The 17,874-nt window shown below is 34.5% G+C and overlaps 1 protein-coding gene across 1 annotated transcript; it reads left to right on the top strand.

The window, feature by feature from the left end:
• Nucleotides 1-1,634: 1,634 nt before the first annotated feature.
• LOC127135410 (uncharacterized) lies at nucleotides 1,635-10,313 on the top strand. Its single transcript, XM_051062130.1, has 7 exons — nucleotides 1,635-1,899; nucleotides 2,455-2,541; nucleotides 2,663-2,851; nucleotides 9,155-9,319; nucleotides 9,432-9,485; nucleotides 9,555-9,701; nucleotides 9,781-10,313. Exons 1-7 carry the CDS (start codon nucleotides 1,660-1,662, stop codon nucleotides 10,156-10,158), a joined length of 1,260 nt encoding a protein of 419 aa, XP_050918087.1. The 5' UTR covers nucleotides 1,635-1,659; the 3' UTR covers nucleotides 10,159-10,313.
• The last annotated feature ends 7,561 nt before the right edge of the window (nucleotides 10,314-17,874 follow it).

Raw genomic sequence — 17,874 nt, 5'->3', positions numbered from 1 at the left:
TCATCACGTCGTCTCTTTCAAACATAGTCACACTGTCCAACTCCATATTAATTTTTGTTCAAGTCAGTATTGTTTGTTATTGTCAATTATGACTTGTTCTTCGTCATTCAATTCAAATTTGCTTATTGTTGTTCAATTGAGTATGTTATATTGTTTATTTTTGATTATTTTATCTTATTTAATTAATGTTGGCTTAATTATTTGAATTTTATTTTATTTATTATATTTTATTATTTTACTATTAATTTGAATTAATTTAACTTATTTAATTTTTATTTTGTTGAAATTATTCTTCTTGATGCATTTTTTATAATACCTTAATTTACATTACCTAGTAAATTAAGGTAAAATCACTTTTTCAACTTTTCCTAATTATTTAAATAAATTAGTTTGACCAAAGTGATTTAATTACTTAAAAACTATAATATTTAATAATTATATATTATTAAGGTATAACTTTTTTTGAAATAATTTATTTTCTTAATCAACGTTTAGATTTCATTTATTCAATAAAAAATTAGTATTTTCTGTTATGTACAATGTTTTAAGAATCAAATTGAATCGGTGGGTTCAACTGGTTGGACCGAGAATCAGAAATGAATTAGATACAATCAATCTTTCAAAATCGCTAGTGGGTCAAAACTGGATTAAAATCGAAAAAATCAGAATGAACCGTTCAAAACCGTTCGAATCAAAGAAACAAAGTCAGTTTTGTAAAACTGTCATACTTAGATAAATACATTAAATTGGTCATTTTAAAAAAAATGACAAAGGTTAATACGTCAATATTAAAACTTAAAACATTTCTCAATCACAAAAAAATATTCCTTATTTTTTTACAACCATACAAATTTCTAAGTTTTATCACTCAATTATATTTTTTTCTTTCAACCATACTCCATTATCATCACGTCGTCTCTTTCAAACATAGTCACAGTGTCCAACTAAATATTAATTTTCGTTCAAGTCAATATTGTTTGTAATTGTCAATTATAAGTTGTTGTTTGTCATTCAACTAGAATTTGTTTATTGTGGTTCAATTGAGTATGTTATATTGTTTATTTTTGATTATTTTATCTTATTTAATTAATGTTAGCTTAATTATTTGAATTTTATTTTATTTATTATGTTTTATTATTTTAAGTTTAATTTGAATTAGTTTAACTTATTTAATTATAATTTTTTAGTTTGTTGAAATTATTCTTTGGTTGAAATTAAGTGTTTAACTATCTTATGTTATTATATGGACGGTTGATATTATTGTATTAAGTCTATTTTAGATTTTTAGAATATTTATATTATTAAATTGTTAATATACTTATGCTATTTATTTATATATTATTGATTTATTTAATAAATAGTTTGGCTCAATATTTAACCGATTGAATTAGTTGAAGATGCATTGAAGATATTTTTAAATATTTTAATAAATTGATTTGACCTTATTTGATTACTTTAAAAGTATAATATTGAGTAATTATATTTTAGTAAAATATAAAATAATCCTTTGAATTTTTTTTCTTTTTAATTAGTGTTTAGATATTTATTTATTCAATGAATAAATATACTCTTTAATAAAAATAATAATAGATTTATGAAGCATGTGTCTCTCTCTATATTTTTATGTTGCTAGCACAACAAATTAAATTTCTTCTCATAATGAAGGTTAATCTAAGAAAACAACACAAACCAAAAATGGTCTTGAGTTCTTCAATTTGTTGTCTCCTCCTATACATTTTTATAGTTGTTTCTTTTATTTCTCCTATTAACTCTTTAGAAACACCAAACCACCAATCACTTAATCAAACTTTTCGATCAGAGCAAGAACTTCAAAATTTGAAAAAAACAATAGCTACACGTCTTCGACAAATCAACAAGCCAGCGGTTAAGACAATTCAGGTATTTTTTAGCACCATTAATTTTAGTGTTGGATGATAAATATTTTAAAATAAATTGTTAACTATAAATAACTTTATTTGAATGATAAAATTTAAAGAATTTTTAAAATGTAGTAATTTCACGAGAGTTTTTTTTTTTAAATCAAAACGTATTTTGTTAAATCTGAATATAAAAATATCACATAAGCCTAACAATTTGAAACTCATTAGGTTATAAAATATAAATCTTGTCAGTATATATTTCAAAATTTTAATGTTAATCACATATGTTTATCAATTTTTTTAAATTTCGCAAGCTAGGGTTTTAAATTTGCAAATGTTCCCACATCTTTTTCAAATAGAAATAATTATCTAATTTTTTCAAAGACTAAATAATAATTTGATCCCTATAACTTCTTTCCACAGTTTATCGTGTGAACTATAAAGAGAAAAATGAAAGAAAAATTATATTTAAATGAATAAATGATTATGTAAGATTATTTATTCGCTCAACTACATTTATCAATGTTGAAGTCATTGTGTATAATGGTCTTTTTGTTTGTGCTCGTGTTTGCAGATTCCTAATGGTGATATCATAGATTGTGTTTTAATTCATAGACAATTAGCTTTTGATCATCCTTTATTAAAAGGACAAAAACCAATGGTATGTTTTTTGTTTTATTGATTTAAATAGCCAAAAAATAGAAATAAATTAATTTTTAAGTTAAAAAAGTTATTGTATAACCTTTATAAATGAGGGTTTTTATATATTTTTTAATATATAGGGTCTTCCAAAAAGTCTAAGAGAGGACAATCAAATTGGAAATATGGGTGATTTTCAATTGGGGAGCTTTTATGATGAATCATGTCCTAACGGAACAATTCCGATTCGAAGAGTAACAGAACAAGACATGTTAAGAGCTTACTCTATTAATAGCTTTGGAACGAAAGTCGTCAATCAAATTCCTCATGATGTATGCAATCACATAATCTCAATTATTTTTCACTCAATATCTTTCTTTTTTCAATTTTCATGTTTTTTTTCTTATGGTACACAAGGATTCAAAAAACAACTAACCAAATACGTAAAGTATATTTATAATATTTGAAAATTTTAATTTTGAATTTAAATAGAAAAAGAAGACGAATGTAGAGTCAGTGATCGATCCCTTGATTCCTCGCCACTAACTTTCCGTTTAAAGAAAAATTTCTGATGGCGGGTGATCCACCAGACTGGCAAAAAACAAGACGAAAAATCTTCAACAGCAGGAGGAAACCTTTGTTGCGATGGGATATTTATCAGAATAACGAGGTATCAGACGGAGCTGTGGGAGAGCGGAGCGGTTCAGTTTATTTCTCGGAGTTCCCTGACGATTTCAAAGCTGTAGATATTTTCAACACCTTTAAACTTCATGGAGATATCTTCGAAGTTGTCATCCCTCATAAAAGGAATAAATTCGGTAACAGGTTCGACTTTGCGAGGTTCTATGGTGTAGCCGATATCAGGATGCTTGATATTACTCTTGATAACGTGTTCATAGGTAACAAGAAGTTGTATGCTAATGTCCCTAGGTTTTAAAGGAAAGTAGGTTCTCAGAGGTTGTTGATAGGATGGGGGGGGGGGGGGGGAGTTGGAGGAATGTCTTTTGCGGAGGTTGTGGGAAGAAGAGGTAAAGGTGGTTGCGAAGCTATCATCTGGAAGCCTAAAGTTCTCTTAGAATACTTCACTAAGGAGGAGGGTTTTGAGAGGTTTAGGAAAGCTTATGTTGGCTTTATGGTCACCCCTAGTTCTTCTTATAATATCCAGACTCATTTTGAAATGGAAGGTTACTTTTCGATCAAGATCACTCCATTGGGGGATAAAATTTGCCTTTCAAAAGAAATGGAAGCTAGGGAGATTCAAGATCTTATCAGAGGAGGAAAGAGTTGGTGGAGTCAATGGTTTTCAGAGATCATGAAGTGCAGTGAAGCTGGTGTGGACAAGGAGAGGGTTACTTGGATTAGGTGTTTCAGTGTCTCTTTCCACGCGTGGAACAATTTGTCTTTCGAGTTCTTTGCTAAAATGGTGGGCACTCTAGTTTGCACATATGATAACACGATGAAGCAAGAATGCATGGATGTTTCCCGAATTCTGGTTCGCACTAGGTGTGCGATAGCCCTTAATGATACTTTCCGAATTAAGACTAACAGGGAGGTTTTTACTATTAAAATGGCAGAGGACTTGCACGCTCCTATTCACATTAACGTTAGGAATTCGGGGGGAAATCTGTGTTCTCTGGAGGCCAGTTCTGAAGATGATAGTTCTTGGGGGTTCAACATTTCCGATGAGGATATCGAGCGGTTGCCAAAAGCTGGGTTTGAGAATCTGGGGTCTGAGAAGCATATGGGTTCAGATTTCGAGGAAGTCAAACTCTTGGATAAATGGAAGCAGAACGTAGTACGAACAAAGATAGGCAATAATGGAGGTAGGAAGGTTTTGCAGTCAAAGATAGGTTCTAAGAAGGTGAAAGGATGAAAGGTGGATTTTAAGGAAATCAAAGTTAATGATAAGAAGAGGATGTTAGCTTTGAAGGTGTCAAAAAATCGAGGAAAATAATTATTGGGTCTCTGAACATTAGAGGGGGAGAGAGTAAAGCTAAGAGGGGTAGAATCAGAGTTGCAATAGAGGCAGGCAAGGCAGGCATCTGTTTGTTCCAGGAAAAGAAACTCAACTATATCAACTCTGAGGTTGCTAGTAGTCTCTGACCTCAACAAAAGGTGGGGTGGTCCTTTTCTAAATCACTGAGTCTATCGGGAGGCTTACTAACATTATGGAAGGAAGGTATCTTTGATCCTATTTTCTCTTTTAGAGGTGTGGGTTTTCTGGGTATGAAATTCTTATGGAGGAGTAATTTTTACTACATTGTCAACGTTTATTCGTCTTGTTTTCTTATTAAGAAGAGATCGATGTGGAAGGAAATTTTTGTGCTAAAAAGGAAGTATGGGGATGGGGAATGGTGCGCCAGAGGGGATTTTAATTCCGTTGTTTGTGCTAAGGACATCTGAGATGAGAGAATTTTATGAGTTTATTAAGGAGGACAATCTTGTAAATATGCCTTGTAAGGGTACTCTTTCAGCTGGTACAACGGTGACGGAAAGTCTTAACCGTTTAGACTATTTTTTTAGTGTCTGGTGCTTTGATAGAAAGATGGGTCATAATTGGTCAATTGATAGGTAAAAATTAGGTTTTTGATCCTTTCCAGTTTGGATTCTGATTAACAACGATGACTGGGGTCCTAAGTCGTTTAGGGATCTTGATTATTGGTTTGACAACAAATATTTTTTCGGCTTTGTGGAAAAAGTATGGAAGAGCATAAGGGTGGAAGGTAGAAGAAATTATGTGATTAAGGAAAAATTCAATATTCTCAAAGGGAGGCTTAGAAAGTGGAACACAATTGTTTTTGTTAAAGTTAATATGGAGATTGAGAACAATAAGGCTCAAATTAATTCAGTTGATGCTTTGCTCGTGAGCTGTAAGGAGGAACAAGTGGAGGGTGTGGTGGCTAGAAGAATTAAGGCTACTAGTTCTTTGTGGAGGAAGTTAGAATCTCAAGAGCGGATTCTCATTCATAAATCTAGATTAAAAGTGGAGACGTGACGGTGATTTGAACATTGCTTACTTTTATAACTTTATGAAAGGTCGGTGTAGACACAACTTCATTTGTTCCATCTCTTCGGAGCATGGCTTATTTGAATCGGTATGGGAGGTTAAGGAGGAGTTTAGGAGATATTTATCTATTAAATTATTGGAGCATGACCTTAGCAGACCGACTTTAGATAGATTTGGCTTCAAATCTCTTTCAGGCGCATAATATGCTTCCCTTGAGGCAGAATTTTCATATTTGGAAATTAAGGAGGTTGTTTGGGGTTGTGGGGGCTCGAAAAGTCCTGGTCCAGACAGATTCAATTTCGTTTTCATCAAGAATGTTGGTAATTTTTGCAGGAGGATATTTCTTGTTTCATAAAAGAGTTTCACGGCATGGCAAAGCTTTTGAAAGCTGTGACTTCTTCCTTCTTGACTTTGGTCCCTAAGTTTAATTCTCCTTCTAGTTTGGATAGCTAAAGGCCTATCTGTTTTGTTGGTAGTTTATACAGAATCCTGAGCAAACTTTTAGTTGGACGGTTGAAAAGAGTTTAGGGTTCATTGATTGCGAGTTTCCAGTTCGCTTTTGTTCCAGGGAGGAAAATGTTAGACGATGTTCTAGGAGCTAACGAAGTAGTTGATTTTTCTACTAGTGAAAATAAAGACCAACTCCTTGTTAAGTTTGATTTCGAGAAAGAGTATGATATGGTTAATTGGTACTTTCTTAGGTATATGTTGCAGAGAATGGGGTTTGGAGCAATTTGGTTGAAATGGACGAAAGCTTTGGTGTTTTCTAGTCAGATGTCAGTCTTAGTTAACGGTAGCCCGACAAAGGATTTCGTTGTTGAAAGGGGTTTGCAGCAAGGTGATCCTATTTCTCATTTCCTTTTTGTAGTGGTTGAAGAAGGTTTAGCAGGTTTGGTTAGGAAGACTTCAGAGATTGGCGAATTCAACGAGTTTTCTTTCCATGGCCTTTTTAGAGTCGACTTATTGCAATTCACGCACGATACCCTTTTCATAGGGGAAGGGAATTGGGAGAATTTTTGGGCAATTAAATCTATCCTGCGAGGTTTTGAGATTGTTTCAGGATTAGGGGTCAGCTTTCACAAAAGCATAAATATTGGGCTGAATTTAAACTCCATTTTCTGGCTATAGCTGCTAACTTTCTCTCATGCAGGGTTGAAAATAAAGCATTTTCTTTCCTTGGCATTCCTATTGGGTCTAATCCTACGAGGGTTGCCACATGGAAACTCTTGTTGGATAAAATTAGACAAGGTTGTCTTGTTGGAAGGGTAGATTGTTGTCTATTGGAGGGGTAATTACGTTGATTAAGTCAATTTTAGGAAGTCTCTCCATTTTCTTCATGGCTTTTTATAAAGCTCCAGTTTTAGTGTGGAAAGAGATTGATAGTATTCAAAACAAATTTCTTTGGGGGTGGTTTGGAGGATAAAAAAGAAGATATATTGGGTAGCTTGGGACCAAGTCTGTAAACCTCTTTAGTTAGAAGGGCTAGGAGTGAAGAAGATTGATGAGGTTAACATTGCACTTTTGTTGAAATGGAAATGGAGGATATTGATGGAGAATGAGGCTATTTGGTTGAGTGCTCTAAAGGTGAGGTACGAAGATTTAAGGAAAACGATTCTGGTAAGGAGCAATAAGGGAACAAAGAAGTATTGTTCTACTTGGTGGAAGGACCTGCTTCCATCTAATAAATTTAAGGCAAGTTCTCTCTTTTCATTTTCCATTAATGTATTTTTCAGAATTGGGGACAATTCGTCTATTTTGTTTTTGTCAGATTCTTAGGTCTATGTAATCCTCTGAAGGTTTGTCTCCCTGACTTGTTCTTGATTAGTTCAATGAAAGATGCTCATGTCTATGAAATTGGTTGTTGGATAGAAGGAAATTGAGTCTGGGGTTGTTTTGGGTTGCCAGGGAAGGATGCTTCTAGCTCAGTTGGCAGTTTGTGCCAATTACTGCAGGTGCTGGTAAAAGGACTGTTATTGTCGGGAGCTCTGGATTTGACCTTTTGGAAACCGGAACCGAAGGAAGGTTATTCGGTTAAATTATGTAACTCTATTTTGGAGAAGATTAGGGTCGTAAACGACGTCGATGCAACATTGCAGAAGGCTTTTTGTTCTGTTTATTTAACTAAGTCTCCATTCAAAGTCATAACCTTTGTATGAAGGTGTTTTCTTAACAGGATCATGATGAAGGATCAACTCGTTCGTAGAGGGATTCTTCATTCACCTCACGGTCTTCCGCGTGTTTTGTCTTTTCGGGTTGAAGAGGATTTGAGCCACCTCTTCTTTAACTATGGGGTGGCAAGGGTTATTTGGGAAAAAGTGAGTCAGTGGATTGGGATACAGTGGGTGAATAAGGACATAGTGTTGAAGAGTTTCTCGAGTTGGACTGGTGTTGAGAAGTTCAACATGTTTAAGAAAGGGAATATATGGATCGTTTGGATGGAGGTGGTTTGGAACATTTGGAAGATCATAAATGTTATATTATTTGAGGGATCTCTTTGCATAATTTCAAATATGTTTTAGGATATTAAGTTAACGACTTAGAATTGGTCTTTTGTAGGAGTAAATTCTCATTCCAACTGTATTTTTTTTTAGTTTTGTCAGGCCCCTTTGACTTATTTGTTATAGTTTCAATTGGTTTGGATTCACTCTTCCCTTAATTTTTATCAGGGTTGCTTTCTTATAAGAAGGGTTAGAGTAACTCTAGTACCCTCGTTATAATATACCTTATAAAAATAAAGTTGTGATGGACGGAAAACATAAAACTCTTTTACATGTTTAAGGTATTAGGTATATGACTTATCTCTTTTATAAATTTAATATTTCACTTATTTATAATTAATTAAAAAATGGATTCCGCCACCCTCTCATAAAAATGTAGGAGAGTCATGAACTTAAAAAAAAACCTTTTAAGAAAAAGAATATAATACCTTTATACATGAAAGTCAAACCATAGTGAAACTCTCTCTCTCTCTCTCTCTCTCTCTCTCTCTCTCTCTCTCTCTCTCTCTCTCTCTCTCTCTCTCTCTCTCTCTCTCTCTCTCTCTCTCTCTCTCTCTCTCTCTCTCTCTCTCTCTCTCTCTCTCTCTCTCTCTCTCTCTCTCTCTCTCTCTCTCTCTCTCTCTCTCTCTCTCTCTCTCTCTCTCTCTCTCTCTCTCTCTCTCTCTCTCTCTCTCTCTCTCTCTCTCTCTCTCTCTCTCTCTCTCTCTCTCCTCTCTCTCTCTCTCTCTCTCTCTCTCTCTCTCTCTCTCTCTCTCTCTCTCTCTCTCTCTCTCTCTCTCTCTCTCTCTCTCTCTCTCTCTCTCTCCCCCCCTCCCTCCCTCCTCTCACTTCAAATTTTTGCATTTTTTCTTAATAAAATGACTCTCATCGCTTATTTATACTTTCAATAACCTGGAAATCTAAGCAATGTGCGGGACTTTAAACAAACCGCAAAGAACACAAATACAATCCCAACAATTTATCGGATAATTTGACTAGAGAAAAATATACTAAATTTGGTGACGTTGAAGTTGTTATTACTGATGATCCATTGATAAATGATTATAATGTATTTGATCCCTATAATTTCTCTAACATCTCCGGACTGTTTTATTCTTTTTCTATATAATATAAAGTTTGTTGTAAAACAGCATGCAATTATAACAATGTCCGACGGTGAGTATTTTGGAGCACAAGCTGCCTTCAACGTATGGAGACCCTATGTGGAAAGTCAAAGTGAATTCAGCTTGTCTCAAATGTGGCTCGCGTCTGGTACATATGGAAATGATCTAAACACCATTGAAGCTGGTTGGCATGTTAGTTCTTATTCTCATTATTTACTCCATTCATTCTTTTCCTTTTTCGACTTACCTAACATGTTCAACAACAACATCTTTGTATCTCTAATTTAAAGTAATTTTTATCCAGGTCTATCCATATCTCTACGGTGATGATCGCACGAGATTTTTTATTTATTGGACGGTAAGAAAAATAATACAAATAAGTTATAAATTTGTAAGGAAATTATGAATATCAAACAAATATTTGCAGGCTGACGCATATAAAAGTACCGGCTGCTACAATTTGGCGTGTCCAGGCTTTGTTCACACTAACAAAAATTTTCCAATTGGTGCTGAGCTTCCAAAGCTTTCTTCATATCAAGGAACACAATATTCTATTACCATAAAGATAATGAAGGTAATATCTACATTGTTCCACTCTCAGTGAACTCAAATAATGTACTCTAACTTTGACTATGTTTTTTTATTGTGTGAAGGATAAAAACAATGGAAATTGGTTGCTTTTATATGGAGATGGACATATAATTGGGTACTGGCCAGCTACCTTGTTCACACACTTGAAGTATGTTGCAGATGAAGTTCATTTTGGTGGAGAAATAGTGAATCAAAAACCAGGAGGGTCTCATACTTCCACGACAATGGGGAGTGGTCACTTTCCTGAAGAGGGTTTTGGAAAAGCTGCATATATTAGAAATATGCAAGTTATAGATTCTGATAACAACTTGATTGCGTTGGATAATCCCAGCTATGTAGCAACAAATCCAAATTGTTATAATATACAAGGAAAGACAAGTCCAAAGTGGGGGGATCACATTTACTTTGGTGGACCTGGCAGGACTCACAAATGTTCCTAAATAAATATTGAATAAGCACGATGGAATAAGAACTATATAGGTCAAATAAAATGTAATAAGAGTGGAAAATAAAATACACTACCTTTATTGGTGCATATCTAAGATCTATTATTTATCTATTCTCTATTATAATATATTAAATTTAAAACGATAAATTATGTTACCACATATCATATATCATATATTAAATCTAAAGCGACACAATATATATATATATATATATTACGATATATTATGTAATTATATATTTGTATGTGTGACATTTAAAATTGGATCTTACAACAAATTTGAATATAAAATTCATATGTTACAACAACCTTATTATCTCCCCCACAAGAGTTACTCATAATTAATCATAATTACCACCAATCTTAATTCCCAATTTAATTTTTATAATTTTTTTTATTCTCTCTCAATTGTTTTATTAAAGCTTCTCACTTCCCTCTAAACTTTGTTGCATATATTTCTTTTTCTCTTTTTTTATAGAGTCTAATATCCAAACAAAATAACACTGGATACAAAAAACATTTAGCACAAAAATAAATTCAAAAATAAAATAAATTCATTATTTAAAAAATAATAATAAAATTATATTTAAAATATTTAAAACTCATATAATATTTAATAACAACAATAAATATTTCAAATTACGCACTATACACATTACTAATTAATATAAAATTTAAGAAAAAAAGAATAGACTATCCCAAATTATAAGAGGTTATCTCTATGAACAAACATAAAATACTAACACCTTATTTATTTGCACTATCTCTAAAACCTCTAAAAGTTTTTGATTAAAAAACACATTAACTAACCAGATAATTAATTTACTTATTACTAATAAACTAAATATACATAAAAAAATTAAAATGAATTATATCTAAACTTATCCCGAATTACATAGAATTATCTCTATTATATAATATATATAATTTGAAGTTCCGGATTATATTAAGACATGTTATATGCTATATAACTTTATTTTCACCACATCAGATAAAATCCTACGTGTCACTCTTAGAATAAAATATAACAACAAAATTTTCACATTTGCTCCTCATCTTTTCATTATAATTATCAAATTTAAAAACTATTCCATCCCATTCTTTATTTACTTTCATACCATAAACTTATATTAATCACGTTCTTTGTAGCTCTCAAATCATCTCAATAATATATATATATATATATATATATATATATATATATATATATATATATATATATATATATATATATATATATATATATATATATATATATATATATATATATATATATATAATATATATATATATATATATATATATATATATATATATATATATATATATATATATATATATATATATATATATATTGAATAACTAATTTATTTTAGCATGAGATAAAATTAATTGAAAGATGACAAAATAATTTTTGAATTATTTAGCAAAATATAATTAAATATAAGACCATCACCCTGGTGTTACCTTTTCGAATTTTGGGTCACCTATACGACACATGGCATGCATAATGCCTTTTCCTTTCCACTAGTCATATAAGAATGGATCATATCACAACTTCCTTGAAAATAGGTATCTAATAGTCTTCCCTAGTTAAAAGGAGAATGATTCCTACTTCTTATGGTTTCCTAAATCCCTACTTCTTATGGTTTCCTAAATCTTAGACTTATGGGCCTTTATAAATACTTCTCTTGTAAAGAGAGAAAGCCAAATCATTACACCATAAGCATAACACTTATACATAAAGTCTCTCACCTCATGTGAGTTGACACTCTTTTATCCCCAGAAACACGATAACATCACAATAAAGGACATCTCGCCACCACGGACAAGCTCAAACTACTATGAAACTACAAAGGCGTTCGAGTTTCCGCTACTAGTGTAGGGAGACCACACACACCTGTACCTTTTAACAAGTGCAGTGACGCCCACGGTGGGGCCTTGGTAAAACTAACCTTGGCCACACCTTCTTTTAAAATCACCATATTCACTTTCACCTTTGCTCTTATACCCATACAATCTCAGTCATAATTAATATCAGAGAAACTTCCCCCATGTTAGAGCACACATGGGGAAGCATAAATGTGAACGCCACAACAAAGATGTGTTTCACCATGGATGAACTACGCTGGTAAAATCAAATGCTAGAGGACAACATCATCAATATCCGATAGCGCGGAAAAGAAACCATTCCCCTAGAGGAGAAAGAAGTATTGGGTCCCAACCAGTATCAAGCGAAACATGGGAAATGCATGTCACTGAAGGATTCAAGCCTCATCTTTAGCCATGTTCGATGAGCGCATTAACCCCTATGAATATGTCTTCATCCATCAACACATAGATGACCATCATTATAGCACCCAAATCTCTGAAATGAAAATTTATGTTTGGCATCTTAGGGACGCAACCTTACGATGGTATATGGCATACCACAAGCTTCCACCACCAACTATGAGGAGCTTCTAAAGTAGCTTACATAAAGTTTGTTTCCAATCTCCATAGAAAGATGTCCAAGACTACATGAATCTTCTTGAATGATGGGATAATTAGTTCAATATGATATACACGACCATTAACAGACATGGAACAATTTTCACATATCCCTTAGGTCTCTACATTATCTTTCATTGTTGTGGTGACAACCATTATAGACTGAAGAGGAATAGATTCTAACCCAATTTGTTGCTCACACTTGATATAAATGAATTAATGAGATGCTATATAAACAAACATATTAGACAAAGGTTGATTACTCACATAACATACACCGACAATTAGTTCACTGTTACCCTTGGTTTTTTTGGTATCCAAGTTGTAAAATCGATTGATACCTCTCCCATATACACTCGGAGCTGGACAATCCTTCGCTATGTGGCCCTGTTAATTACATTGGAAACAACTCAATTGATCTGACCTACACTCCCTAAAGTGGTTCCTCTTGCATCTGTTACAATGAGGTGTTTGCACTAATATCCCACTTTAAAATTTCTTCCATTTTGATGGAGATCCTAAGGGTTTTAGATGGTGACCCAATCTCCCATGTTCTCAGTGTCTCTTCCTGGCTTGCTCTTTCTCAGCTTGAATTTTCTTCAGGCTATTCTCTATAACATGGCATTGATGCATCATCTCTACACAGGCATCAAACTTCTGTTGCACAACTATATGCTCAATCTCACCTCTGAGGCCAACCATGAAGTTATTGAACTTCCATAGTTCATTTGAACCATACACGACTTGGTTGGAGAAATCCACTTTATCCTCGAACTCGTCTACATATTATTCCACGACCTTGCTTCCTTGACGGAGCTATTGGAATTCATACAACTTCTGAGCTCTTATGCTATTTGGAAAATACTTGTCCAAGATACGACCTTGAAATGATCCCACACTTTTGAAATATTCTGAGTGGTCATTCGAGTTGATGCACTTACCCATCATCTCGTTGTGGGACCCTACGACTCGTGTGTTGCGAATGTCACCTTTTCCTCCTCAATGCACGAAACCACTTGAAACACTCTCTATACCAACCAACCAATAATGTTCCATGAGTGGATTTAAACCACCTTCGAGTTCAAGAGGATTCATCCTAAAGAACTCCCAGAAAACGCCAGTCCTTGGATTTTGAGGAGCAGATGGAGGTTGGGATTACCCTTGTAGCTATTGCATCACTTGTAACATAAACTGATTCTACTGAATTATCCCCACTAATTTCCTTTGTTACCAACTTCTGGTTTCATTCCATATTTCGAGTCCTTCGATATTTGTTAGCCATAACCTTCCTATTATACATATAGAAATAAAATTTATTATGCCTAATATTATACAATATAACATTAGGGTTCATGTTGGCAAGCACACATACGAGAAAGAAAAGTATTTAACTTATGGTGTTTCTTGGCTGACTCGATAATTGACCTGCTTAGATACCAACTGTAACACCCCATACATACAAGTTTTATATATGTGGCATTAATATGGTACTTAAAATATACACAAGTGTCTAGATGATATCCATAAGTCATGTACAATACAAAAGACGAATACCGATTACATAAAAATATGTCTGATAAGTTTTATATATGTGGCATTAATATGGTACTTAAAACATACACAAGTGTCTAGATGATATCCATAAGTCATGTACAATACAAAAGACGAATACCAATTACATGAAAATATGTCTGATAAGTTTTATATGTGGCATTAATATGGTACTTAAAACATACACAAGTGTCTAGATGATATCCATAAGTCATGCCTGATATCCATACAATATTACATTAGATCCAAAATACATCAGAAACGAAACAATAGAAACATCTTAAACATCTGGCTCAGTTCATCTTGCATTTTCCCTTCTGCTGCCTCAAGGTACCTTAAATATACAATATGAGTATGGTGAGATAATAATCTCAATGAACTCTAGACGACACCATTGAGTTGACTCGGCTATACAGAAGTAACTATCCTTAAATCAGTTCACCGGTACTACACTCTCGTGCTCCGATAATGAAAATAACAAACAAAACATATAAAGCTTCAACACACGCGTAACAATTTACATGCCAATCCCCATTTCCTGGTGGAACAATAGGAAGTTAAATCTTTTTCTTCTACATGTTCATTGATACAATCAATTATATCAGTTGGTTCAATGTCAATTTCAATTTCTTTTCCAGTTAAAGTCTTCACTTTAATCATGTTTCCTCCCCTAAGTGAAGTGTTAAATCCTTGTCCTACAACCACATATTTCACTAGCAGTAGTTAGCAACAAATGATGTCGCGTAAAAATGATAGAGATATTAACACTTATACTATGACACACAAACTCAGCAAGCGTCATGTAAAATAAAAGTCAATATCAAAACATATGTAAATAGTATAAAATGTTGGATGTTATATAAGTCAAATGCAATGTAACTATGATCAGAAGCATGTTTGGAGAATAGCTTATTTTGAGAAGCTATTTGGAAAAGCTGCCAGAATACTGCAGGAAAACCAGAAAAATACTTTTGTTTTTAGGCTGTTTTTGTTTAGCTTTTGTTTGTTACTTTGTTTAGTGTTAGTAGGCACTATATATATATATATTTTGTAACATGTTGAATGAATTAATGCCATATGATTTTTACCCTCTCAATTAATCTCTATTCTCTCTAAACTTCATCTTCCCCAATCCTCCAATTTCACCAAAATTATCCATCACCTCCATTGATTCACATACAAGCTTTTGTGCTTGTTCCAACATTTGGCATCAAGAGCATTGGTTCCGATCCTATTCCGCTGCAATGTCCGTTTCAAACGACAAGATCCCCACCAATCTTCCCATTCTTGATTCAAAGAACTACAACAAATGGTGCAAACAAATGAAAGTTTTGTTTGGCTACCAAGACGTGCTCGATGTGATTACTACCGGTGTTACCCCTCTTGTTGAAGAGGCTACAGCTGCCCAACAAGCCACTCACAAAGAAGAGAAGAAGAAAGACTACAAGGCTCTCTTCTTGATACATTCTTGCATCGATGAAGACAACTTCGAAAAGGTTGGTGATTGTGACTCGGCGAAGAAAGCTTGGGATATACTCGAGAAGGCGTATGCGGGAGTTGACAAAGCGAAGGTGGTGAGGTTACAAACTCACAAGAGGCAGTTTGAATTACTCCAAATGGAAGAGAAGGAAACGGTCAACGATTACATAACGCGTGTGACGCGTTTGGTGAATCAAATAAAGGCTTGCGGTGAGTCGGTTTCGGAGGAAAACATTGTGTCGAAGGTGTTGCGTTCTTTAACGGAAAGATTCGACAACATTGTTGTTGCGATTGAAGAATCGAAGGATCTCAAGACCATGACGAAGGATGAACTACAAAGTTCATTGGAAGCTCATGAACAAAGGATGGATGAAAGAGGAAACGATAAGGCAAAAGCGGAAGTGGCTTTGCAAGCTCGTTTCAATGAGAAGAATAAGAGATCGAAAGGGAAATGGTCTTCTAGAGATAAGAAGAATATCCAGAATTTTGGTGGAAAAGATCCACAAAATTCAAGAGGACAAAGAGGAGAAGGAACCTTCAAGGATGGTAGTCAAGGCAACTACAAGCCGCTCGACAAAAGTACCAAGAGATGTTACAATTGTCAAAAGCTTGGACATTTCTCAAGAGATTGTCGTTTCAAGCGCAAGGAGAGTGATGCGGATGAAGCTAAGGTTGCTAGGAAAGAAGTGGATGATGATAGCATACTTCTTGTGGTGATTACGGAGGAGAATAATGGCATGGACAGCAGTAGAAAGTTGTTGGACAGCAACTACTACAGTGCAAAAAAAGTGCAGAAAATGCGTTCGGAGAAAAACGCATTAGTAACGGTTCGAGATGGAGTCCAAGGTAGTGATGAGTGGTACTTGGATTCTGGTTGTTCGACGCATATGACGGGTAGAAAAGATTGGTTCGTGAAGATCAATCAAGCCACACGAAGTAGAGTGAGATTCACGGATAATACGACTTTAGCGGCCGACGGTGTCGGTGATGTCTTGATCATGAGGAGGGATGGTGGTCATTCCTTGATCAAGGACGTTTTGTACATTCCTGGAATTAAGTGTAACCTTTTAAGCATTGGCCAATTACTTTAAAGGAATTACACAATTCGCATGGAAAACAAAGTATTGCGCGTTTTGGACCAAAATGGAGTTTTGATCCTTAAGGCTCCCATGGCTGCCAATAGAACTTTCAAGATTGAGTTGAAAGTTATGGAGCATAGGTGCTTAGCTACTGCTGCAAGTCGTGAGGAATGGTTATGGCACTACCGTCTCGGTCATCTCAACTTTCGTGATCTCGACGCATTACAAAGACATGGTATGGTGTCCGGGCTGCCAAGGATTAATATTCCAGTTGAAATATGTGAAGAGTGTGTTCACGGGAAGCAACACAAGAGTAATTTCAGCAAGGATGCGGGTCATAGGACCAAGCATCATCTTGAGGTGGTGTATTCCGATGTATGCGGACCGATGCAAGTCAATTCCTACGGTGGCAATCAATACTTTGTCACGTTTATTGATGATTTTAGTAGGAAGTTGTGGATTTACCTCATTAAGAGGAAGGATGAGGTGTTTGAAGTGTTCAAACGGTTTAAGTCAATGGTTGAGCGCCAATGCGGTAAAAAGCTCAAAACTCTCAAAACGGACGGTGGTGAATTCACATCCGGTGAGTTTATGAGCTATTGCAATGATGAGGGGATAATCCGTGAGGTGATGCCTCCCTACACTCCACAACAAAATGGCATTGCGGAGAGAAAAAATCAGACAATCATGAACATGGTACGAACCATGTTAAAAGGCAAAAATTTACCGAAAGAGCTTTGGGGTGAAGCGGTATCTACAGCTGCCTATTTGTTGAATAGGTGTCCGACAAAGAAGCTGGAAAAGATAACTCCAGAAGAGGTATGGTCCGGATTCAAACCGAGTTTGAGTCACTTGCGCGTTTTCGATTCGGTTGCGTTTCGACACATTCTGGGACAGCTTAGAAAGAAGCTTGATGATAAGGGTGAAAAGTTGTTACTTGTTGGATATCATCCTACCGGAGGCTACAAATTGTTTGATATGAGTAGCAAGAGGATTGTGGTAAGTCGGGACGTGATTGTGGAAGAAATCCGGACGTTTGACAGCAAAATTTCTGTTGTTTCTGTACAGGAAATCGATTTGCCAAATGAGGTAATCGATTTCCAGCCCGT

The sequence above is a fragment of the Lathyrus oleraceus genome, chromosome 4, assembly GCF_024323335.1.
Source record: "Lathyrus oleraceus cultivar Zhongwan6 chromosome 4, CAAS_Psat_ZW6_1.0, whole genome shotgun sequence".
In the NCBI taxonomy this organism is placed as follows: Eukaryota; Viridiplantae; Streptophyta; class Magnoliopsida; order Fabales; family Fabaceae; genus Lathyrus; species Lathyrus oleraceus.
This window is presented reverse-complemented; position numbering and strand designations above follow the sequence as displayed.

Coding starts and splice junctions, on each gene's coding strand:
- LOC127135410 (XM_051062130.1), top strand. CDS start 1,660: ATGAAGGTTAATCTAAGAAAACAACACAAACCAAAAATGGTCTTGAGT. Junction 2,542..2,662: donor TAAAAGGACAAAAACCAATG/GTATGTTTTTTG, acceptor TTTAATATATAG/GGTCTTCCAAAAAGTCTAAG. Junction 9,486..9,554: donor GATTTTTTATTTATTGGACG/GTAAGAAAAATA, acceptor AAATATTTGCAG/GCTGACGCATATAAAAGTAC.